The sequence below is a fragment of the Abrus precatorius genome, unplaced genomic scaffold, assembly GCF_003935025.1.
Source record: "Abrus precatorius isolate BTA unplaced genomic scaffold, Abrus_2018 Scaffold4, whole genome shotgun sequence".
NCBI classification, from domain to species: domain Eukaryota; kingdom Viridiplantae; phylum Streptophyta; class Magnoliopsida; order Fabales; family Fabaceae; genus Abrus; species Abrus precatorius.
The window spans coordinates 7,883,562-7,907,563 of NW_020874384.1; the positions used below are offsets into that span (position 1 = coordinate 7,883,562).

The following is a 24,002-nucleotide window of genomic DNA, read 5'->3' on the forward strand; positions in this document are numbered from 1 at the left end:
TTAAAGTTGCCCCTAAATTGGAGGACTTAGAGCCTAAATTGGTTCATTGCATTGTTCCAATTGAAGACCCTTGATGCAAGAAAGGCTGCTAGTATTTTTTATTTTATTTTTATTGTTTTAAAAGCATTGTATGCTACTAAATAAAGTTTGTCATAAGTTTAAGTGGGCTGCCATATGGGCATACGAATTTAGCCTAATAAATTCTAGTTATTGTTATTTCTTTTATTTTCATTATATTTTAATGGGCTAGTTGGATGTTTCATAATTTATATAATCATGGCTTTAATAATTTCTCTTGTTGGAATAGATTTTTTGGGGTTGTTATTTAACACTTATGGAAAGATAGGAATTTTGAGATTTTTCAGATTCCTTAGTCCAACCTAGTACTTTAATACATAAAATTCTTTATGATTTTGAGTACTTTGAAGGGAAAATCCAAGGTTGTGTCTAACCTTGTGAATGACTAAAGTCAATCAAATGGCATCCTCCTCTTGCTAGGCAACTAAAGTTGAATATGGATGGTTCAGCTTCTCGTAATCTTAGAGTTGTTGCTAGTTGTGAAAGTCTAATTTGAGATTATCAAGACAACTTCATCGTTGGATTCCCGGTAGATTGGACCCTTATTCTCCCTTAACAATTGAACTCTAGAGCATATATTAGGGAGAAGGGGGGGGGAGGGAGGGAGAAGGGTAAGCTTGTTATCCAAAAAGCCATTAATTTGAATTAAGAGCAACTCTAAGGAAGTTGTTTCTTTGTTATTTACTATTTAGGATTGTAATCAGGGAGAGGAGTAAGTTTGTTATCCAAAAAGTCATTGAGCTAATTTGGATTAAGAGCGACTCTAAAAAAATTATTTCTTTATTATTTACTATTTAGAATTGTAATCATCTTTTATTTTCTTTGACAAGTGATATTAAGAATTTACTTAAGTGTATTAAGTTCGTTAGAATTAGCCATATTTTTTAGGAAGTCAATTAAAGTGCTGATAGGTTAACTAAAATTGAATTAAATAATTATTTATCTTTTACTTATTTTGATGATAGGTTCCATTCTTCTTTATAATCTTTTTTTGAAACTGGATGCTTTGGAGATTTGGTCTCCTAAATTGAACGTTTAAGGTTCTAATTGTTGTTAAACTTTTAACCTCAATTAATAGAAAAAAAGAAGTTATATCTAAAATAATTTTTAATCAATTAACAAAATAAAAATCTTTCTACATATGAAAATTAAATGCATGTTTTTAAACTTTCATCTATTATAAAAACACATTATTACTTTATGTATCAAATTAAAGTAATTAAAGCAATAAGATAAACATCCTTTTTTTATCCATATACTTATACGTCAAGCAATTACATTTCACTTTACGTTATATACCAAAAATTAAGATAATTAAAACATTAAAGTAATTTTAATATTTATACAGTTATCAAATCCCGTACAATTATATCATAATTATGACACTATTATCTTGTAATCCTTTTTAGTTGCTTAATAATCAAGGCTTATAAAATTTAGCCAAACCCAACGTATTTTCATCCGTAATGGCATCTAAAAATATCTGGAAAGGAAAGAAAAAAGGTAGGTGAACAAATAAGAGGGATAAGTTTCAACTTTAACATTTCAATTATATCCTCGAAGTCCAATGTGGTGCTATAGCACAGCTTGTATGAGAGATCCCTTAAAAAGCGTATTAGTTACAACATAACTCATTTTCATTCCCATCATGTGTAAGAGTGGTATTAACTATGAATTTCTGATTCCACCGTACTATATAGACGACTAAAACTCAGTAGCTTCTATGGTGGTAGTTACTTTACAGTGACAATCTAGCGTAACCAGTTCTGGCAGAATGGACCGGGTAACCGAGTACCAATGTAGCATCACAGACTTTAACTTGACGATCCAAAAACCAAGTCACGCATAGAAGCCAAAGGTGAGCTGTAACCATGTACTGCACTGTCTCTCCAGAAAGCCATTCCTGTCACAAGGAGAATAATAAAATCATATGTTCGTTGCATTGGGGCAAAAGAAGGTTCTGCAATTTTTTATGAAGTATCACATAAGCTATTGTTACTTAATTTAGTTATGCGCCGTTATTGTTGATTTTGAGGATAAATATATATGACATCATGTTGCACACAAAACATGGCACAAAAATGAGTAACGCGTCATCACGTAAAAATTGCAGAAAACAAGATACTGTATATCAATCTGTGAGGACACGAGTCGCAAATGACACAACGAAACATGGGTACGACAGCAAATATATATGTCACTCTGTTTATGTTAGTTATCACTAGGGTCAAGAAAGAAACCTATCCACAAAACCAAACCAACAGTTGCTGCCAAGAAGAATTCCTTGCTGATAATGTTCAAACTGGAAAAAGCGCAATATTAGTCAACAGCTGATTCTACATTTTGCTCAACAGAGCACCAGAATGAAAAGCATATATGAAAACTGGACTTAAAACTTACAAGTATAGGCATGCAATATTCCCATATCCATAAAAAAGGGTAGCCCATGCTGAACCAATGAACCTACAATCAAGAGTTAATTGAATGGATAGAATTAACACATGCAGAAGCTACTTCAGTAGATTACAACATGAATGGAAAAGTATAAGAAATGGTAAAGTTGGGCGTTCGAGAGACTTGCAATCAATAATTTTTCACTAAAGTGATTATAACTAGAGGCAAAGCATATAAAAATAAGAGTATAATATACTTTTACTTCTTATAAATATGAATAAATTTGATTTTAGTCCTCCAATATTTTTTTGTTATTTTCAGGCTTCAGAAATTATAAATTTTTTAAAATAGTTTCATCATCACTCACTGTCTACGTGACATGTTATCAACTATGGTTACAGCTGTTATGAATGATTCTACAAGAATTATCATATAACTAGTTGCAGTTTTTGCTCGTTAGTACTGTTACAGGGTCTGGAAAATATCTTATATCATTAAAATTATTGTCAACTATTTTGCAGAATAGTTAACAATAGTTTAACAATATTTATAGCAATTCAAGATGTAATGGGAGGTGAACAAACAACACAACTTCATGTCATTCAAGTAACAAAAATGGCAACAACCAGTATAAATAATGTGATGGGTTTGCTAGAGTGAGAGACTAGATTGTAACCATGCCTTCAAATACCATGTCTTGAAGAAAATTAGGCATTGCTCCTGTGATTAATAGAGCATACAAGTCAATAGGAGAAAGAAAATTACCACATGAAATCGCGAATCAAGAGAGCACGTGGAAGCATAAATCCATTTCCAAGCATGGCAAGCAACATGGAAAAAGCTGACAAGCCTTTCATGTTTTCAGGATTGAGAAAATTTGTCCACTAGAAAAGACTAAATCGGTTAATAAAAATGCATAGGATATAAAAGTTGAATTACACTGCTATTAAAGAAATTAAGATTCTCATGTGCAGAGTTTACCATTTGAGAAACTGGCATCCACATGAAGAGTAATGTAGCTGTCCATCCAGATATTCCTCCAACAAATTTGATACCTTTCTCGGAAAGTTTTCCAGTTCTTGCCTGCAAATCTTAGACCAAAGTGTTTAAGATGACATTATGACCATGAAGCTTAAAGCCTATTTACAATTCTATCAGTCTCAATCTAGAAACAAGACCTCAATTTCAAATTTATTGGTTTCAGTTAATAAATATCATACATTTAAATGCAGGACAATCTCATTTTGTCATTGCACTCTTTTCCACTATTTGTGAAATAAATGCTTATATCAAAATTCAAGAAACATATGGGGTTCTATGTTGCACTGATAAAATGATATGAGTACCAGCATCGCTGCATTGGTATGATATGGCTAATGACAAACAGCAATATTATTTACAAGTCCCAGTGGCTTACAGTACCCATATGTACTGGGTAAGTGTACATGACCATTTTAGGCATAACCATGCAACCAGAATTTTGTTTCAACACACAATCAAATATAACCCAAAGGAAATAAGAAGATTACCATGGAAACAGCCGAGACAGCTATCACAAAGGCAGAAGCCCCAGGTAAGATGCTGTTAGGTACATACGGTACAAATGTAGACCACATTATCTGTATGCAGATTGTAAATTAGCCAATGTGAGATAAGTGGTAGAACTTTCAAAAAAACGAAAAAGTGTATTAATCTGTGTGTGAACATGTCCGTGAAACTTACAAACTTGAGCAAGTTTTAGTGAATTGGCATGCTTGACAAGCAACATCACAATATGAATATAAACTAATAAAATGTTAATTCTATTGATCCTACTGTGAGAGAAGGAAAAGACTCTTACTTGGGGAAGCACTGATAAACCCCCAATTGTAATGAAATCTTCCCAAATGCGCCAGACTGCAACATTTAGTAAACCAAAGTAATTCAAGAAATTAAGAAGGAGGCCAGACACCACAACAATGGAAGTAGCCAAAAAGTAAGGCAAAGGCATGGTTTCTGCCAATGCCTGCTGAACAAGGACCACATAGGTGGTCACTGCACCCAACGTCTGCACCACCATTGCTTCCTTTTCCTTCTTTTTGGCAAAGTACGAAAGCAGAGAAAGATTTCCAAGCAAACTAGTTAGCATTCCCTGCATTGACAATTTCACATCCACCTCATAAACACCTTATTCAGTTACATTTCCGCTTTTGAAACAATGAATTACATTCAATTGTAAAGAAAATTGGCATAAACAAAATAAAAAAGTAATAACTGAAATTGCAGTATTGAACTTTCAGCAATAAATTACCAGCCAGGGAACAGCAGAGAGAGCCATTTTGTTTCCAGACATAAGATTTCTTGCATTAAGAATAATTTGCGGCATTTGCAGTAACAGGAATGGAATATTAGCTGCTGCGGATAATTTTGCCGTAACCGAATCCCATTGCTGGTAGCTTTCATTTTTCACAACTTTAACTGAATCCTTCTAACAATGCCAAAAATTAATCCCAAATACTAATAGCGAGGCACTGAATTGAGGAAACAGTGGAAGAGGTACCTGGTTAGGGGCGTCGGAATCAAGAGCTTTAACACGGAAACTAGGTCGACGAGGGAACGCCAAGAGGTGGCAATGAGAAGAGGCACTGAAGAGAGAAATGAGATTCGAATGGGAAGAAGAGAGAGTGGGATATTTGAATTGTAGAAAATCGAGATTGTGGTGTTGTGGAATTGGATGAGGAGTGAAAGACATAGCCATGAGCTTGAATTTGAGTGGATTCAGGCAATAAGAAGAGGATTGCATTTCAACAAATGTTCTTCTTTCTCACAGTTTTCTCATGAAATGAATTATATGAAAGGGGGAAGAAGAGTGTGCGTAGGGATTGGACGGTGGCAGATATGCGTATCTCCAACACTACACGTGGATTCACTCTTAGATCCGCAACAGTGCGTGCAGTAACATGCACGGAGTTTTTATTTTACATTTCGTTCTTTGAATTTTAAGTTAATGTGAAAACTGTTCAATTTTGTTAATGTTAATTAATTTGGTATATTTTCTTCCCTAAAAGTTAACTATTTCAAATACTAACCTTTGTTTAATATTATTTATTTATTTATTTATTATATTAATCCCTATCAAACTAGGGAACATTGCATTGAGAATTAAGTAATTTCAAATGTGTTAACGTTAATAGGGGAAGAAGGCTCCCTATAACGGAGGCTCTATTTTGAACATGTCACGGTGATGAGAGAATATTTTTTCAGATAACAAGTAATTTTTCTTAGAAATAATCTTGTTTAAATAAAATTAGAATTACGGTAAAACTTATCATCTAAATATTTAATATAATTATATTTATTGAATTTCAAACTCAAGATCACAAGCTAAATTGAAATATAACTCATTCAAGTTGATTCGTGTGCTCTCAATAATGAATAAAGGCGTGTTTACAAAGATAAACAAAAGTAAAAACGTTAAAACACAAAAATATCAATAGATTTAGAATTAGAATAGATTTGTTTAAGATTTTTTTTCAAAAAAATAATAATTACTTTTTAAATTTTTAGATTATTTGGTTGATTTTATTAAAAATCAGAAATTAAAAATTCTTATTTTAGCTTTTTATATGAAAAAAGCTATTTTGAATAGCTTCTAAAAAAAACTAAAATTATAGCTATCGACTAAAATAAAATAAAAAAAATATATAATTGTAACCATACAAATAGAAGCTTTTAAATTTTATAAAATCTATAAAAGAATTACCTTTTTATATATCCTAACATTCACTTTTTTTTAAAAGCTGAACAAAATCTTTCAACATATTGATAAAATAGGATTATTCCAACGTACAATATTTTATGGGGTTTACAAATGTTTCAATGTTTGTCCTCTTTTTGAATAAGGAAGTCAAATTTCTAGGTACACACTTCCTTTCTGTATATATACATTATAACATGTCTCTTCTGTACGATGAGTCCATATTTAATGTTTCAATAGCATGGCCTCCATTTCTCTCTTCCTGGCAGCATGTTTTAGTTTCTCCAACGCAACAAGTCCAACTTGCCTCACTCTCTCTCTTGACAAACCTATCCTGAACAAAGAACACAACAAGAATTTGAATTTTGAGCACAAGGGGGTTACAAAAAGATGATGTATAATTGCAAGCTTTTTCTAGTTCACAAGGGCATTTAAGAAAATAAGTACCAAAAGGAAATCATGGTTTCACTCACCGTTTACTAATGTCTTCCCACGTAAGACATTCTTTATCCAGCCCATAATAAAGACGAATAATTTCTCTCTCTCGTTCCGCAAGGGTCACATTAATGAGTTTGTTCACTTCATCCTGTGAATATTTACAAGTGGTATTAATCGTTATGCTAGTTTTGACATGAATACTGCAATATAATTTTTATGAAACAACATGAAAAACACCAGAGCTATTATTATACAGGCATATCTGCCCAAAAAATGGTTGATTTCAGTTTGGTTAATACAACTTTTAGTCTCTAGAATAACATATTTCTAATACATAAATATCATCCTAATGTTGTCAACTGTGAAAATTAACAAGATATGTAATTGTCTAATGACTTTAAATCATTATATATATACTTAAAAAAGAATCAACATATAGAGCATTAAAGGATAACAGGCATTGAAACAATCCTCTGCATGTCAACAATGAAATGACTATGCTTTGCAATTAAATCAGGTTCATATTTTGCTAATTACCTTTAATGCCCACTCATCTACTCCATTCCATGGGATGTTCTCAAGGCGATTATCTGCAATATACTGGGTTTGGAAAGCAAAAAACACAAATGAGACAATTGATATTTTTGAGAAAATAGAAAACAAAAGGCAAAGAAGAAGAAAGCAGTTATCATGATCTTCCTCGGTGAACTTGTAGAATGCATTAACACTTACACTATGATGAGTTTCTCCTTGGAGACCATTCAGAGAGGGGAATGCTTCCCTATCGAGCGAGAAAACTTTGCTGACTGCCTGCATTAAGTACATACATGGTGAAAAAATGCATAATAGAGACTTAACAAATATGAGGATCATGTAAATTTTAGTGATTTTGTTACCTCAGTAGCATTTCTGACTTTCTTTTGAGAAATGTTAAGGTGGTTCGCAATCCTCTGCAAAACAAGGGGACAGTTCAGTCAGGTCTATTGATATTTAGAATTTTAAAAATATTTTATGCAGACTGCAGTTGTTTTCTTTTTATACTTGTTGCAGACTTACATCAATAGTTGGAGTAATGCCTCTCTCTTCTAGTCTAAACTTTGCATTGCGGATTAAAGATAATCTCTCATGTAAATGAGCAGGCAATCTTAATGTTCTTGAATTCTCAACCAAAGCTCTTGAAACACCCTGTCAGCCCAAAAACAGTATTCATGGTGGTTGGACAAATTTGAGATGAAAATAGCACAATTATATAGGATTCAAAAACCAATGAAATTGGAAAGGAAGCAAGATGATGCAGAAGATGTATTTCCTACACCTAAAATTGTTACTTTAATGGCAGAAGTTATGAAGTGAAAGGAAGCTACTGATTAATCACACCCAAATGCAGAAATTGAGAGTGCAAGAAGAACTGCCCAAAATGTAATGCAGGTTACATGATGCCCAGGTTCACAGAAATTATGAGAAAAACGTAAGCATTTAACCGAAGTTGTTTTAAGAGATTTCATATAAATGTTTTCCCTTATGCTGCCTGTCCTTTTTGTCATTGATTTTGAAAGAAAAAATTGGTTGAATCTTATGGCCTTTTCTGTTTAAAGAACAATAATGGTAAGGATAGATAATCAATCATTCTAAAAGCAAGTATAGAAAATGTCATAAACATGCAAAACCTCACCTGACGTATCCACCAATAAACATAAGTTGAAATCCTAAACCCTTTTGAAGAATCAAACTTTTCAATACCGCGAAGTAGTCCAATCAAGCCACCCTACAGAGAAAATAAGATGAGTATTTTGCAACTGAGGAATCAAACAGAGCCAACTGGATATAAAGTTAAAACAAAGATACATACATACATATATATATATATATATATATATATAATCACCTGAACAAGGTCAGCCATTTCTGCACCTAGGTTGTCATATCTTTGAGCAATAGACATAACTAAGCGAACATTGCTCATAGCTAACTTTTCTCTGGCCAGAGAACTCTCTATCATTTTTGCTCGTAGTTCAGCACGAGAAATCTTCAATGAAGTAGCAATTTGATCATCAGAGGGTTCACATCCTAGTTTTTCCTTCATTCTGAAAATCACATAAAAGGTTTACATAAAGTGTATGACAATTATCACTCTCTTTAAGGTAAAACCATAACCAAAGGAAGTCAAGTAGTACAAAAATTATTTGGTAGAATTTCCTCAAATGATATGAAATTAAAAATTAAAGTTTCAAGAAGAATGTGATGTTTTCATTATAAAAGATAACTATTCTGTTATGACTTTATAAGAAGTGAATATATGCTTAATGATTTATATAACCTTTTTTCCACCTTAATGCAATTCTCTTATATTATCTTTAACGAATAACATCAATGCTTCTGCCTATGCCACCCAAAATACGTTGTTGATAGATAACAAATGGATACGGATCAATAAAACAAAATTTTATATCAACAAATTTATAAATCCTGTGGACTGTTCAATCCCATTTTTGCTTAAAGCAAAAATGGATTCGTTTGTGAATTCTAGAGTGCTTAAGCAAATTTTGCATATTCTTTCCCAACTAGCTCTCCTTCTCCCTCGTGCCTAACACTCCCTCCCCATAATAACATATGGTGAAAGAAAATATTTTGAATTTCATTAGATGAATATGGTGAAAGAAATTTGAATTATTTGACTGCTTTCCTCCGGTAAAAATGTCATATGCACTATACTATATACAAACTAATCAATAAAACTAAGGCTCTGACATCGTCATAGAAGTTTTAAACAGTAAAGTTGTAATAAAAGTTTGAAATTGTTAGAATGATAGCATTACAGAACAAGTTGCGATGAACAAAAGCAGATCTTCTTGCCAGGAAGGATACAATCCATCGTTACATATGTCATTATAGATTACTCTCATTCCCCATTCAGCTTGTAGGGTTAAAATATAAGATTGATGATTAAGGTTCAAACTTCAGTAACATAACTGATGCAGAGATTCTTTAACTTGCCACATTGCTTGAAGTATGAAATGAGTAACTTTTAAAATTACACAATAATGGAAGCTAGCAGGAAAACTATAAAAGAACAGATTGTTCATAATTTCAATGAATCATAGTATCATCCATATATGCAATTACCTGGATTTATGCTCCTCTAAGGAAAGCCCAACTTTAATTTTCTCTGATAGGTTTACAACTTCTGCATGAGAAAGTAATTCTTCACTCACTACACCTTTCACATAGCCCTTCAAACGGTTTTGAAGCAGCTCTGGACTGATTATGGACCTCAGCTGAATAGCACCACAAGGTTGCATCATTGTAGAGCCAGTCTTAACCACAGTCTTCCTCTTAGAATTCATTCTTCTTTGCCTTGCAGACACCCCAGAACAAGTTACAGCCACTTTCCTACGGCTTTTTTCTTTTCGTGAATGCTCAGTTAACACTTCCCTTTCAAAGGAAAGATTCCATTGCTTTTCCAGCATTGACTTCTGCAGCAAAAGAAGAGCCTCCACTGAATAATCCAGTTCAGAGCTTTCCACCTCTAACTCATTAGAATTGTAACTCTGAAACCATGCATCCGCAATAGCAGGAACACCATTAACATGTTCCTTAAGAGCCTTGATGGACTGATTCTGCCGGTTGGACGTTGGAAAAGTTGGAGGATAGTTGGATGACTTCTTGGCAACTATTACATATTTTGTAGGAGCAAGATGATAGTGTGTGAATCCAAAGTCACTGCCATAAGAAGGCTTTTCTATTATATCAGAGTAATGGTAAGATGAACTCAAGAGCCTCTTTCCTCCACTGAGTCCAATAACAGCAGCAGTAGCCATTATATGCTTTCCTAGCCACTCTGTATGATTACCATCAAGTTGTCCTATTATACCAATGATCCTTAACTCGTTTTGGTTTCAGAAACTTCCCAAGTTGTTGCTAACCTTCTGATAAACCAAAGAATAACCAAAAATAATAATAGTTATTATTGTTAAAATAAAAAAAATGAATTATTCAAGTTATTTATAAGGAGAATTAATAATTTATTTAAACCCCCGCCCCCAAATAATAATAATAATAATAATAACATGCTTCATGAAAACAATACAAGCCTGCACATAGAACTGGAAGTACCCAAATGAAAACCAACGCAGACACATAATGGGTTTTAGCCTGAGTTCCAAAATTTAGTGGACATACAAAAGTTGCAAACATAGAAAATAGCCCATGGTACATCTGTGAATGGATTACCGGAATAAATTGCAATTTGAACAATGATGATTGCTCCAAAACGTGTAGCTTAGCAATTTAGAATCACTGAATCAGCTGCAGCTGCACACTGGAGAGACTTCACTTGCAAAACTGTTGATGTGGAAAGAAATAACTTCACTACTACTATTAGATTTTTCTTTCTTTTTCCTTCCTTTTATTTATTACGATATTTTTATTATTCAGATGGAGAGGAAGTTAATTTGGCTGGGAGAAAGAATGGTAATAGAAAATAGAAAATAGAAAATAAATAAATATGAGAAAAATGATTAGATAAAGATATGGAAAGAAGAAACGTTATTGGCTGGAACAGATATGGGGACCAAGCTTGTGTGGTGTAAGATGCATTATGTTCTCTGTTCTCTTGATTCCACGTTCGCTTTGGATTTAGCATTCTTTTTATATTTTTATCCATAACTTATTTGTTTCTTTAATAGTTCTATGTGCCTGCTTATAGATTTTTTCTATTACTGAAACTAATCACATATCCTATGTGCAACGTCGAGAGTGGATACCTTTGGCAAAAGAAAATTTTGTTTATGTACAATGTAAATACGTCTTCAGTGTAAGATTTATTTAATCATAATCATAAAGATACGATTTAACAATTAATATTTATTTTACTAACCTTGTGCTATATATAGAGATAAAATTCATTAATAATTTAATAATATGTAAGAAATATTTCTTCTCCATCGTTGTTTTTTTTTTTCGGTTGAAAGATGCATGGTATTGAAGGCAAAAAACAAAGGCCCGATTGTAAAACAAAGATAGGGCCCGAAGATTTAGTCTTCTATTTTTTGGTCCTTTAAACCTATGATTACATATGGGCGATTATTTCCATTTGACTGGGCCTCTTTCTTAGGATGCAATGGGATGGACTTTTTTGTTCATCTTCTTGTAGACCAAAAACAGGTTCATCTTCTTCAAATTTTGAATGTGACCAGTCTAGGAGTCATACAAATCAGTGGGCTTCTCAAATATACTGTTTTTGGGAGTTAGAGTTTTTTTTTTTTTAAAAGGATAATTTTCTAATTTTTAATAAATATTTAAAATTTTAATAACTTTAAAGATAAAATGATAAACTAGTATAAATTTAATGTCTGAATATTTTATTTATTTTTATAAATGTTATATGATTCTCTTAAGGAACTGCTGGCAACTTGTCCCATTTATTTATTATAAAAAATGATACTTAAACACCTTTAGATAAAAGTGTTTTTCAAATTTTAGTTTAAATACTTCGTTCATTTTCAGTTGTTTATTTTACATTGACATCGAATACAAAATAATCATACTCATGTATTGCAAAACTTACTATTGGAAAATAAGACAAAACATAGATTATATTCCTTATCCTTAACATTAATTTTTCTTATCAAATAATAATATATCTGTTTTTCAAAATTTGGCAACATATGTTTCATCAAAGTAATTTAATATCGAAACAAGGATATACATGTCATGTAATTCTGTGGGATCGTTTGCTTCTCAAGAGTTCTGTGCAGGTTTGAAAATGAAACTGTGTACAATCCAACGTTTAAATAAACTACTAGTGCCCTCGTTTAAAATAAACTAATGGCATCATTTGATTAAAATATTAACTAATCATATCATTTAGCTTTACTTTAGTGGTTAGCAAGATAAATAAACAAGTCGTGAGTCACGTTGCAAATCACGCTGAACTCTCTTATTGGTAAACCCAAACTTTAAACTTAGTGGCTAATAATTTTATCAGGTTATTATATTTGACTCATTCAACGAATAACAAATTGATACGTATCTAATTCACGGTTGAAATTGTTGGGACAAATTAATAAATGTTATTTTGAGTCACAGACATCAATTTAGTGACTCTGAGTCACCCCACTATTCAGCTGTAAAATAAGTAATTGAAACTACTAATTGATAAAATACTCAAATGACAATACAATAATGAAGATTTCCCTATGACTGTGAATAAGAATGATCACTTCGTCTATTAAATGTTTGATATCGGAGTCACGAAACATTGTTGTCACTACCATCAATTCCTTCCTTGCATTATTGGTAGCCATGAGTTTTTCAATCAATGTGGAAGACACACCACTTTCGTTCGGATTATTTATGCCTTCCAAGTTCAAAAGCAACTTTTCCATGGATAACATCATCCACAACTGTCTCTCTCACCCTCATCCTCATTTGCTATTCTTCTTCATCCTTTCTTCAATAATTTTCACAACAAGTATAAATAAAATTAATTTTTGGGGTGTCACTAATGCATTGAATTTTTTTCAGAATTTTTCTGTTTTTTGCACTAAAATGAAAGACATAGTAAAAGTTAATTACATACTAAGCTCCCAACAATAAATACTGGTTTATTTTTTTAGAATTTGTACAACATTACACATGGTAAAAAATTAAACATATTTAGTTTTTATTTAAAATTATAAATTTTAACGAAAATTTACTATTAATTAAGTTTTTATAACGTGCAATGTAAGGAATAATGTTTAATTTAGTTATAGTATATCGCAGTTTAACCATGTTTACTAAACTTTTTAGTCCACAACAGAACACTATCTGAATATAATCAAGTACATTTTATTCTTAGAGTATATTAGTGGTGTGACAGAAGTATGATGAAACTACTTTATAACAACTAACATAAAAAGAGTACGTCAAAAACTTGATTTAACAATTTAAAGGGTCATGATTTTCAAGAGACTCTAACTTGATCCTAGATTGAGCTGTTAGGTAAATAAGGAATATTGAAAAGAACAAGCAAACAAACACAGCAATGAATTATCAAGGAAAATGGTGATTAGATTTGAGTGTGGGACCATCTGAATAGCAAGTGGTGAGGTAGAATCTTCTGTCCCGAGATAGATGAAGACAAATTACATTCTCATCGTATGCTATACCTTATTAAAGTTGTATATAGCAAACAAAAGAAAGTTGCAGCGATGAAAAAATGATTCATCAAACATTTGATAAACCCCTCTTGGTGTACCCCTTTAGGACATCACTAATTTGGGGGCAAAGCAAGGTTCCTGTCCTTTTTCACGCTTGTTTTCCAAGTGTACTGAATTGTGGACCAATTTTTCCTTTGTCCCCACATCTTAAAAACAACGATACATTGCAGACATGAATAGTGCTTAAATAAAATGACACCACCTTTTTTTTTCACCATAAAATTTATTTATGAATTTATAGCATGGAAATTTTCAAAACAATCTCAAGTACAATCCTATCAACTTGACATACCAATTGTACCCTTTGCTATTACAAGATTTGTGCTTTTAGTAAAGCTTTCTACAAAAATGTCGTACTTGGTCAAAAGTCAAGTGCACAGTTGTTTCACACCAGACTATTTGGATGCAACTAGCTACTTGAGGGGTAGATAGAAGGGAAAACTACAAGCTGTTTAAGAAACAATGCTTCTAGACAGATGCTGAAAAAGATAATTTTGCTTCTCCAACCCTTGTGCCTGAACCATTATTTCCATGCAACAAGCTCCGAGAGAAAGAAATCTTCAATAAATAATAGAATTGTAATGCAAACTTTTGAAGCCACGTCACTGAAAATTTCTGGGTTGTGTTCATTGCTTAATTGCCCCGATACAACTGCAACTTATGACTGAACAACATAAGATCCCAAGCCAAAATTTCGGCAATAGGAAAAACATGTATATCTAAGTACTTAATGGGTTAACAGTATTGGTCAGTTTCTGATATAGAAACAAATGTCATGTAATTCTCTCCTCAAACTCAAAGATAGGAGTACAAGAGAGGGTTTTGTATTTGCAGTGTGGTGAACCCATTAAGCCAGTAAGAAAAATGCGACAAAAATCAATTTGTAACTCACTAGACAACTTTCATGCTTGACCTCCAAACTGGTTGATTTCCAAAATTCAAAAGCTACAATCAGTTCTTGAATAGCTGGTGTTTAAGGATGATAATCTATACTAGAATGGGTAATTGGGTATATCACACAATGTACAAATAGAGAACATCTGAACCTGCCCTTCAATATTGTGATGAAGGTTAAGAGGTTAAAGATGTCCTCTACAATTAAACACTGTTGGGCATGTTCCTCTTTTTTTCATGACCTGAAGCCGTGAATGAGAGACTTCACAGGCTCTCCTAGACTACACATACAGCAACACAATACTGCTGTGACCCCTAAACTATTCTTATACTTCGAGTTGACATTCTTGTGCTCTATTAGACCTCGACTCCTCAATCTTTGCGGCCACCTCTGACACTACAAGCCTGGTCAAAAGCAACCCTGCGACTAAAGCTGCTGCCATCAACATTGTGAAAACAGCACTCCAGCTCTTCGCAGATATGTAACCTGTCAATAAAGGCCCAACTGCAGCCCCTATAGAACCGGTTCCATCAATGATTGCCGTGACGGTTGCCAGGGCTCGTGAATTACCCTTCAATGACTTATGTGTTCCCAGGTCAGCCGAAACTGCAGTGGTTATGAGAGCATAAGGACCGTTCACGAACATGCCAGTGATGAACATCAATGCCCCATTTAAAATCAAGGAAATGTGCCCGTAACTTCGATAAAAGAAGAGAGCAGGGATCGCACAGTACATGAAACTTGCTGCTGTTATGGCTCTAGCATTTAAGTGATCAGAAATGTGGCCAGCAAGAATTCCACCCAGCACCCCTCCAAAATCAAATAAAGTGGATAGAGATCCTGCTGTCTCACTAGATATATATTTCCCATCAATTGCTGCATTAAATGAACATCGATGAGAAATTAGATATTTTAACAAGGTAAAACGCACTACATATTTGAAATATGGAGTCAGTTTATAAAAAGAGTATGATTGTTTGCTTCAATTGTAAAAGGTAAAGGTCACGCAGATTAAAAATACAGATACATTTAACATAAGTAGATAGAAAAGTATACGAACCTGTGTGGCTAACATAGAAAGGGAGCCAATAGAGAAACGTATATGCAACCAATTTGGCGAAAAACAGACAAAGAGCAAAAGGAGCAACCCCAGGAATTTTCCATGCCTCTATGAACCCAACTGCTTTCTCCTCAATTGGAGATTCTTGCCTTAACAGTGGCTCTGAAACTTCTCCACCTTTCTTTGGACAACTGTATTCATCCTCCTCTCTATCAGCTCCAACAGACTCAGGGGAGACCGGCAATATAAGGAAAACCACCAAACCAACGAAAGCAATCATTAGACCTGGCACCACAAACGACCAACCCCATCCATAGCCCAACATAGCAGAAGCAATCAGAGAACCTGCTATGTTCCCAATAGAAGTGTGAGCATTCCAAATTCCCATGATCAACCCTCTCTTGCTCTTCCCAAACCAGTTCCCCACAACAGCAACTACAGATGGCCATCCAGTGGATTGAAACAATCCAGCAATCATTTGAACTACTAAATAATAGTAGAAGTTGTGGATGTTTCCCCAGTACCCTACACCAAAGAGTGAAGTGAACAATCCAGTTCCTAGCATCCCCACTGTCAGAAAAATCCTCAAATTGCACCGATCACCAAAATGTCCAGAAAAGTACATACCAAAAGCATAGACTGAAAGAAAAGCAACGTCTAATTCACCAAGAAGGGATGTCCCATCTGATCCATTAAATGGAGCCCAACCATCTCCAAGTTTTGAAGAAGGTCTCTTTGATCCAGTTGACTCATTGAAATTGGTTAGCCTCAATGGAAAGCTCAGGCCTATGTCTGGTGATTGTGGATCAAGCACACTCTTCACAATACTTGTGGTTTTTCGTGTGGCATGATAACTAGCATAAGCAAAAAATGTCACAATCAAAACGATGGCTTGGTGGGTTTTGAAGGAGACGGGGCTTCCTTCTAAATACTGTAGGATCCGAATCCCAATAAGCTTGCTGGAACTTTTCTCTGCCAACAATTCTGGTGAACCCATGTATGAACACAACTGCAAAAAATGAAAAGATGAATAAATATGCAAGAAACATTAGATTCAGTTGATTCATCACAATCCAATTGCACCATGAAATAGTAATTAATAGTCATTCCAGGTCCTAGATGTTGATATCAAGCATTAAATTCATCTTTAACTAAACAACATACTATAATTCATACAAAAATCCCTTTCTAATATATGCAGAATAGAAAGTGTTCAATCACCCAGGATCTCAAAAACAATTTCTAAACACAAAGCATAATCGTCAAATCCAGCGTGTTTATTAAATAAACCAAAAGCAAGACGTAAGGTCAGAAAATTAGAGTTCCATTTGACTCGAGAATTATTTATTTAGAAAAATCCCACTAAAAAAGGACATCAATTTAGAACAGTGGCGGTGCTGTATGAAACAACCTACAAAATCAAAAGCGAATCAGCACCATAGATTTCCTTCATAAAAAATTAAGCTAGCAAACGAAACAAAAAGTTCACAAGCAACACGCCCATTGACCCAATTACCCCCTCAACGGTTAGTCCCAGGCAGAAGCAACGAATTTCCCAACACCAAAACACACGAAAAACAAAATCAAACGTTGTTCGGAAAAATTAAGGATCCAACATACAGACAACATAAACTTGAAAGTCCAATGAAGCAAATTCGGCTTCACAAATAAAAGAAGAAGAAAAGAAAGGGGAAATCATACCTTATGCTGAGCTTGTTTTGTTGCAAACTCGTGTCTGAAGTGGTTGAGCAGCGTTGAAGAAAGAGCTTGCGTATCTGTGCTTCCGCAAGGTGACAGTTGCTTAACGAAGGAAGCGCTTTTCAGACGCAGAGGGGGAACGTGTGATTACTTATGCTTGACGTTAATGCGTTTTTTATTACGCGTGAAATGTCCCTTTTGCTCCTTAATTGACACGGTTTGCCCCCAAATTACACGCTTCCTTTAATTACCACAATGCCATCGGTTCCCCAAAATTGACCAAAATGTCCTCTTTCCTATCACGCTGTGATAGAAAATAATATAGAATGTAACGAAAATAATAAAAATACCAAGATCTGAATGGTGATGAATTAATAATTGAAATACAAATCATGTCACAAGATATTAATGGATTTTTTTTATAAATAAAATTATCCGTTTTGAATTGCTTATAATAAGATATTTCAAAATTTAATATTTTATTTTTAATAATTTATTATGCATGACTGTGCACTTTTCTTTTTCTTAAAAGATGCTTCATTTACCCTTATTTTCTTTTATTTTAAATAGACTTCCCTCCTCAGATAGATATAAGTTGCATTTTAATTATTTTTAAAATTAATAAATTTTTTAATAGTAGTGAATAGTTATGAAAATATCTTTCAATATTGTTTCGATTTAAACTTTATATTATATTAATGATAATCAAATGTCTTGATTAAATTATTTTATTTCAATAATTTTTTTATCAATTTTTAAAAAATATACAACTTCAGTCTTCAAAGCCTTATCTAAGCAATTCATCTCATTCAAGAATTAGTTAATAATGATTCTGACTCGTGTGTTTAGCTTCAGTATTTGTTGAATAAATACTCAATAATTAGTTAATAACGACTGCAGTTAACTTAACAATGACTCAAACTCAATAGATTTTAATTTGTTAAAAACCAAATAATTTTATCAAAAGCCTTTTCTATAATATTATTAAAAATCATTTTTTATTGTACTTGAGTTTTCAAATCCCCTCTTAAAAACCAAACAAACAAACAAAACTTGAAATTTCCTTTAATGATTTGTTAGATTGTTTGATACATTAACATTAATGAACACTATGTCAATTGGTCATAACAATCGTCAACGAGTAATAACACATAACATTTCTTATATTCAAAAATACAATAAAAGTTTTTTTAAAACGCTGCTACTAGATTTTTCTTAGTATATTAAGAATAATATTTTATTATATGAAATTTTCCTATAACCATCTATGTACTATGCATTTATATAAGAAATAAGAATGACAGCAAATTATAGAGCTCAAATTAATATTTTTAAATATACAAGAAAAAAGTGAATTTGATAAATAAAAAATCAATAAATTGTCAACACGGTACTAGAGGGTACGAAAATTTAATTGAAAAAAAAAAGAAATTAAAGAAAAAGAGGAGAAACCCATTTTGACTTGCAAGTTGCCTGATTCATAGAAAAGGACGAAAAAAAATTAAAAATAAAAAGAGGTAAAGTTTCCCACCCACCATGGGTCCAATGCGCGAAGGACATATTTGTCAAAGCGATAAAAATTCAACAGGACATTGCAATGTAAATGTACCTAAATATCAGGGGCAAAATCGTCATCACGTAGCCGCCCAATTCAACTTCAAATAATGAAAGAGAAAAAAAGAGCATATTCGAATATCCGATTGGCATTATTCCTAACGTGAAGCGGATATCCGCCTCATGAAAAATGGGGTCCCACATGTCCTGCGTGGAGCCTTCCATATGACGTGGCAAAATTAGTGGAGGGTGGACACTGCATTGGATCCACGTGTCACGCTCTTTGTTTTTAGCTTCGTTTTGTTTCCGCCAATTATGTAGCTAAGTAATTTGTTTTAATGGTGTTTTCGTGTAAATTGTGAATATCGGGGAAAAATAAAATAAGAAAAAACAAAACATCCTTGGACACTTCGTACAAATGGCACCTTCCTGGATCACACGTATTATTAATAATTTATTAATTGGTGATCTTGAATGACGTTTTTGGTTAAACATACGAGACAAAATAAAAATATATAAAAAAAACAAGTCTCTATCGCATTATTTATTTGTAAATTAGTATTAGTTAGTTATTTAAAATATATTTTTTATATTATATTTGAATGAAATTTTTTTAAAAATATGAAAATAAAAATAAGAAATGTTTACAGTGATAGTACGAGAGAAGTTATGAATGATAAATATAAAAGATTAAATATAATAAAGAGATTTTAAATTTTTATTTTGAATTTTTCATTTAAAATTTTTCTATTTAACATAACAAATTTTACTTCAAATTCTATAGCATTTTAAAACTACTTTTTTTACTATCTAAATAAATAAATGATGGAAATTTTGAAATATTTTATGCAAACACATTCTCAAAGTTATTAGCTTCTATTGTTCATCTCTGGCCTAAGCCCAAGTCCAAGAAACGGAATTACAAAACTATAACTTGGGAGTAGGACCTCTTTAACATAACTAATTATAGCCTCACATACACATCTAGGGGAAATTTTATATTTTAATAATTTAGAAGATAGCTTCAAATTAAATTGGGCTAAACAATCTACCCATTTTTTTTTATTTTATATATACATATCTACTTTCTAATTTCGCTCGAAAAGGCCTTTAATGCTCTTAATTAAAAGGTTGCCTCTATAATAATAATTTGTCAAATTCTTAATCACTATAAGTAAATCTAGCTACAAAATTACTTTCTTAAAAGCCCAAAGACTAAGCATTTTTAAGTCCTTTATACGAACTTTGCAATAAAGGCATAGATATAAGAAAATAAAACATCTTTAAAATTAGATTAATAGATCACCTTTTCAATCACATGAATGATAAATCAAAATAAATGATGAAAATAAGCAATTTAAATAAGATAAAATCTAAAATGACTAGAAAAGTACAAATTAAACAATATACAATTTGATCATTCTGAATAAATAAAAAGTATAAATACAATTTTATACAATGTCAAGTAAATAACTTGATAATAAGATTTTATTTAGTGTTTTTCTTTCAATGTTCTGTTATGACCCAAAGTTTAATTTATTATCCATATACAACCTAAGTTACAAAAAAATATCACCTAATCTAGCAAGCTTATTTAAAAACAACATTAAAATAATATTTTTTTCAAATAAACAGTGACAATTTTACAAAAATTTTAACTACGTTTTGTTTATAACTTCAACCTTTCAAAAGTATAACAATTTATCAAAATTAATATATAATTCAACGACTAATAAGATTCAACTCTCGTTATATAAAAATACTAAAACATCTATTATATAACAAAAATAATAATTCTCTAACAATTGCAAAAAAAAATTAAAAATTAACAAAAAAATGATCATAATAACAAAAACTTACAAATTGAAACTTTATTGAGATGAGCTGAAGTCATCAATAACTTACTACTCTATTATAAGATGATATAAAAATAATAAATTAAAAAAAAAGTCACATGAACTCAATAACTGACATAATAACTATAATAAATAAAAAATGAAAAACAATTTAGATACAAATAAATTGTAATCACGGTACAGGACCATGTTCCAACATAATACCTAATACAATTTTCAATAATTTAAAAGTTAAGAAACTTAGCAACAAAGTAATTATTTCTTAAATCCATAATTTAGCATTTACAAAAATACATAAATAAAACTGAAATGACACTTTATTAAAATATTATAAATGACAATTTTATAATATTTTATAGGGATCACGTATATTATTGATAACTTTCTAACTAAGTTTACTTTTTGGAATCTAATTATAGATTCACCTAAGATTGGTACTTTCACTAGCAACTACAAAATTCACCTCTCAAAATAAGATTTTCACTCAACATTATTCTCAAATACAAATGAATATTTAATATCAAAAGCTTTAACACATACGTTTCATGAATGACTAAATGTCATGAAACTAAACCAAATTAATTACTCATTTTACACATCAACTCATGTTATTAAATAAAATTTATGTCATAATAAATATTCATACGATCAAACATAAATTTAAAACTTAAGTCTCCTGAATAAATTTGTTTAAAACTAATAACATAATAAATAATTTAAAATAATAACTATAAAATATGTTAATATAATCGCCATCTATTCACGATGGAAGAATTAATTAACTTGTTCTTCAATAATACTTTGAAGCTGCTAAATGTGTTAGTAAACAAATTTAAACACTCAATAAGAAAAAAAAATATTATGATAAATAATTATTTTGTAATGTAATTTTTTTTATTGGGTCAATATTTTGTAATGTATAGATAGATTGGTATGGACAATATATATGGGTGGCACAAGTAGCATAGACAGGCCTGGGCCATAAAAAAGGGGCTTTGTGCGGCTCTATTCACTCGAGTGTCGGTAGCTAACCCACTAAAGATTTTTCGAAAAATGAAAGTAAGGCAGCAAAAATTTATACGCAAATCATAAATTTATTAAAATAATAGATTTAAACTACTAATAGTAACTGGTAGACACTTTTAACCATTTTATCAGTTTTTCCACCCTTCACAGCTCCAAACAGTTCCTCTTCGTCGAAGCTCATTATATGACACGGGGACTAGTATAATGTTAGACATGCACCCGACCCCAAAGAAAAAAAGACCCTCAGACGTGCACGTAGCAGAGTCCATCCATTTTTAAAATAGTCAAGTAAGCGATTAATAGGAAACGGTCAAGTTAAATTAGCATAAACCGTCTCTCTTTTCCTCCTCACTAGTTTTTCCCCACGAGGTAATAGAACCAAATATATCTTTCGCACCTTATCGGTGGCTTGTTAAGTGTCAAATTGAGCAGCTGTTTGTATTATCCTAGCACATTTATTGAACTTCAGAGGGGATCCAAAAGTCCAAAACCATTCTGTCCTCTGAATGCTTCATAAAGAAAATAATCAGTTGTGTAAATTTTCTAAAATAACAAGGAAAATTCTCCCCCAAAACTAACGACTAGTTGGATATTCGATTAGGTACTCAAGCATTCTAAATGAACAGGAAAATTCAGACTCCGATTGCAGAATTCCAAGCAACAAGTTAATTCATAACTCTACATTGATTTATTACAAAGAAACGTAGAGGTTTCAAAACTAAACATAGAAAACCTGAAGTTTCAACACTAAACCTTAAGCTCTCTTATCCAGTACCTTGATCCATTACCTCAGAAAAAGAAACAGTACAAAGAGTTTTATGCAGATTAACCAAAGAGCCACATTCTAATCAACCTTGATACTGATCACATCGTTTCTCTCCTCCTCCTTCATTTTCGGCACAACGACTTTGAGCACACCGTTCTTCATCTCAGCTTTGATTTGGTCAATCTTGTAAAGCTTCTCCGGCAAGTCAATTCTGCTAGAGTAGCGACGAGCGCCTTCCTCTTCATCACCTTCTTTGGTACCTTCACCTTTGATGGTGAGTGTGTTCTGCTCCACAGATATCTTCACATCTTCCTTGCCGAGCCCAGGCATGTCCACGCGTAGAAGCAGACCATCTTCTGTCTCTCTCGCATCCCATCCACGACGAGCTCCAACTCCAGCTCCGATCCCGCGCGATGCAGAGAGGAACGGATTATCCATTAACTGATCCATCACGTTCAGAACCTGACTCAGACTCCGAGTTGGAAAGAACGGATCGAACACATCTACAGCGAATTTGAACAAAACAGAAATTTAGTAACAAGGTTTAGCTAATCAATAGAAAAATGAAGAGATTGGATTGTCACGAGGTGACAGAGAGCGATAACAACTACCTGAGATGATATCCTCACGGCGTGCAGTGCGAGGGAAAGAGTTATCAGAGCGACGGTCAACGTCGACGCTGCGGTCATCGGCATGTTCATTGTACTGGCGCATGGCGTTGGTGTTGAAGGAGCGGGATGCAGAAGCAGTGGAGCGAAGGAGAGATCTAGAGAGGAGGGAAGAGGAAAGGAAACGCTTCACAGTGAGAGAGGACGCCATTGGAATTGGAGCGAAGAGATAGACGCAAATTGAAGGTAGCTTCGACGTGGACTTGTTGGGGAAGAGAAGGAGACAGAGGGCGTTATTTGAGGGCAATGGTTGGGAGGAGCTAGAAGGTGCTAGAAAAAGGTCCAGAAGGTTCCAGAGCCTATGTTCGCTTTGAAAGATTCTCGAAGGTGCGTTCCTGACTTGGGACCCAAGCAAAATTCGTTAATAGCCCTCGTGGTCACCCTTTCCGCATGCCATGTATAAACTTGGGCCACTTTTTCGAAAAAAAGAAGATAATAGCCTTTTTAGTAACTTTTATTATTTAAATAATATTTTTAAAATTATTTCTTAAAATAGGTTAAATTAAAAATTAATTTTTGATTTTTTTTAAATATCATGTGTAACGCTCTGAATTTTGTAATATTGATTATATATATGTGTGTGTAAATGTGAATGAATATTGAAATTTGCACTTGAATGCGTGGTGACTGA

General features: G+C 32.7%; 4 protein-coding genes across 9 annotated transcripts; all 4 read right to left on the bottom strand.

The window, feature by feature from the left end:
- Positions 1 to 1,600: 1,600 nt before the first annotated feature.
- On the bottom strand, positions 1,601 to 5,436 carry LOC113864948 (maltose excess protein 1, chloroplastic-like). Of its 3 annotated transcripts, none has more exons than XM_027499212.1 (9): positions 5,012 to 5,431; positions 4,763 to 4,939; positions 4,313 to 4,603; positions 4,002 to 4,091; positions 3,454 to 3,555; positions 3,238 to 3,356; positions 2,479 to 2,541; positions 2,319 to 2,380; positions 1,601 to 1,981 (listed from the first exon to the last, which is right to left on the bottom strand). In XM_027499212.1, the coding sequence occupies exons 1-9, from the start codon at positions 5,252 to 5,254 to the stop codon at positions 1,893 to 1,895; spliced, it is 1,236 nt and encodes a 411-aa protein (XP_027355013.1). In that variant the 5' UTR covers positions 5,255 to 5,431; the 3' UTR covers positions 1,601 to 1,892. The 3 variants fall into 3 exon arrangements, with proteins under 3 accessions (XP_027355013.1, XP_027355014.1, XP_027355015.1); XM_027499213.1 differs by having other exon boundaries at positions 1,607 to 1,981; positions 4,763 to 4,936; positions 5,012 to 5,436; XM_027499214.1 differs by having other exon boundaries at positions 1,617 to 1,981; positions 4,763 to 4,929; positions 5,012 to 5,436.
- A 728-nt stretch (positions 5,437 to 6,164) lies between these two features.
- LOC113864896 (RNA polymerase sigma factor sigA) lies at positions 6,165 to 11,288 on the bottom strand. 3 transcript variants are annotated; one of them, XM_027499117.1, is made up of 11 exons: positions 10,877 to 11,102; positions 9,967 to 10,572; positions 9,770 to 9,921; positions 8,532 to 8,730; positions 8,319 to 8,411; positions 7,703 to 7,831; positions 7,543 to 7,596; positions 7,379 to 7,456; positions 7,184 to 7,246; positions 6,682 to 6,794; positions 6,166 to 6,542 (listed from the first exon to the last, which is right to left on the bottom strand). In XM_027499117.1, exons 2-11 carry the CDS (start codon positions 10,462 to 10,464, stop codon positions 6,434 to 6,436), a joined length of 1,488 nt encoding a protein of 495 aa, XP_027354918.1. In that variant the 5' UTR covers positions 10,465 to 10,572; positions 10,877 to 11,102; the 3' UTR covers positions 6,166 to 6,433. The 3 variants fall into 3 exon arrangements, with proteins under 3 accessions (XP_027354916.1, XP_027354918.1, XP_027354917.1); XM_027499115.1 differs by having other exon boundaries at positions 6,165 to 6,542; positions 9,770 to 10,572; positions 10,877 to 11,288; XM_027499116.1 differs by lacking the exon at positions 10,877 to 11,102 and having other exon boundaries at positions 9,770 to 10,854.
- A 2,778-nt stretch (positions 11,289 to 14,066) lies between these two features.
- On the bottom strand, positions 14,067 to 17,653 carry LOC113865313 (putative glycerol-3-phosphate transporter 1). The gene is made up of 3 exons (XM_027499776.1): positions 17,505 to 17,653; positions 15,804 to 16,812; positions 14,067 to 15,619 (listed from the first exon to the last, which is right to left on the bottom strand). Exons 2-3 carry the CDS (start codon positions 16,798 to 16,800, stop codon positions 15,069 to 15,071), a joined length of 1,548 nt encoding a protein of 515 aa, XP_027355577.1. The 5' UTR covers positions 16,801 to 16,812; positions 17,505 to 17,653; the 3' UTR covers positions 14,067 to 15,068.
- A 4,902-nt stretch (positions 17,654 to 22,555) lies between these two features.
- Positions 22,556 to 23,688, bottom strand: LOC113865432 (heat shock 22 kDa protein, mitochondrial-like). Of its 2 annotated transcripts, none has more exons than XM_027499963.1 (2): positions 23,315 to 23,684; positions 22,556 to 23,206 (listed from the first exon to the last, which is right to left on the bottom strand). In XM_027499963.1, the coding sequence occupies exons 1-2, from the start codon at positions 23,520 to 23,522 to the stop codon at positions 22,782 to 22,784; spliced, it is 633 nt and encodes a 210-aa protein (XP_027355764.1). In that variant the 5' UTR covers positions 23,523 to 23,684; the 3' UTR covers positions 22,556 to 22,781. The 2 variants fall into 2 exon arrangements, with proteins under 2 accessions (XP_027355764.1, XP_027355763.1); XM_027499962.1 differs by having other exon boundaries at positions 22,585 to 23,206; positions 23,312 to 23,688.
- Positions 23,689 to 24,002: the final 314 nt, after the last annotated feature.

Excerpts from the sequence above, each read along its gene's own strand:
- LOC113865313 (XM_027499776.1), bottom strand. The coding sequence starts at position 16,800 with ATGGGTTCACCAGAATTGTTGGCAGAGAAAAGTTCCAGCAAGCTTATT. Across the intron at positions 15,620-15,803 it reads TTTCTATGTTAGCCACACAG|CAATTGATGGGAAATATATA; the intron begins GTTCGTATACTT and ends CATTTAATGCAG.
- LOC113865432 (XM_027499962.1), bottom strand. The coding sequence starts at position 23,522 with ATGGCGTCCTCTCTCACTGTGAAGCGTTTCCTTTCCTCTTCCCTCCTC. Across the intron at positions 23,207-23,311 it reads TGAGGATATCATCTCAGGTA|ATGTGTTCGATCCGTTCTTT; the intron begins GTTGTTATCGCT and ends AATTCGCTGTAG.
- LOC113864948 (XM_027499212.1), bottom strand. The coding sequence starts at position 5,254 with ATGCAATCCTCTTCTTATTGCCTGAATCCACTCAAATTCAAGCTCATG. Across the intron at positions 2,542-3,237 it reads TTGATTCGCGATTTCATGTG|GTTCATTGGTTCAGCATGGG; the intron begins GTAATTTTCTTT and ends TCTTGATTGTAG. Across the intron at positions 1,982-2,318 it reads TGGTTTGGTTTTGTGGATAG|GAATGGCTTTCTGGAGAGAC; the intron begins GTTTCTTTCTTG and ends TCCTTGTGACAG.
- LOC113864896 (XM_027499115.1), bottom strand. The coding sequence starts at position 10,464 with ATGGCTACTGCTGCTGTTATTGGACTCAGTGGAGGAAAGAGGCTCTTG. Across the intron at positions 8,412-8,531 it reads AAATGGCTGACCTTGTTCAG|GGTGGCTTGATTGGACTACT; the intron begins GTGATTATATAT and ends TTTTCTCTGTAG. Across the intron at positions 7,247-7,378 it reads AAGGAGAAACTCATCATAGT|TATATTGCAGATAATCGCCT; the intron begins GTAAGTGTTAAT and ends TTCCAAACCCAG.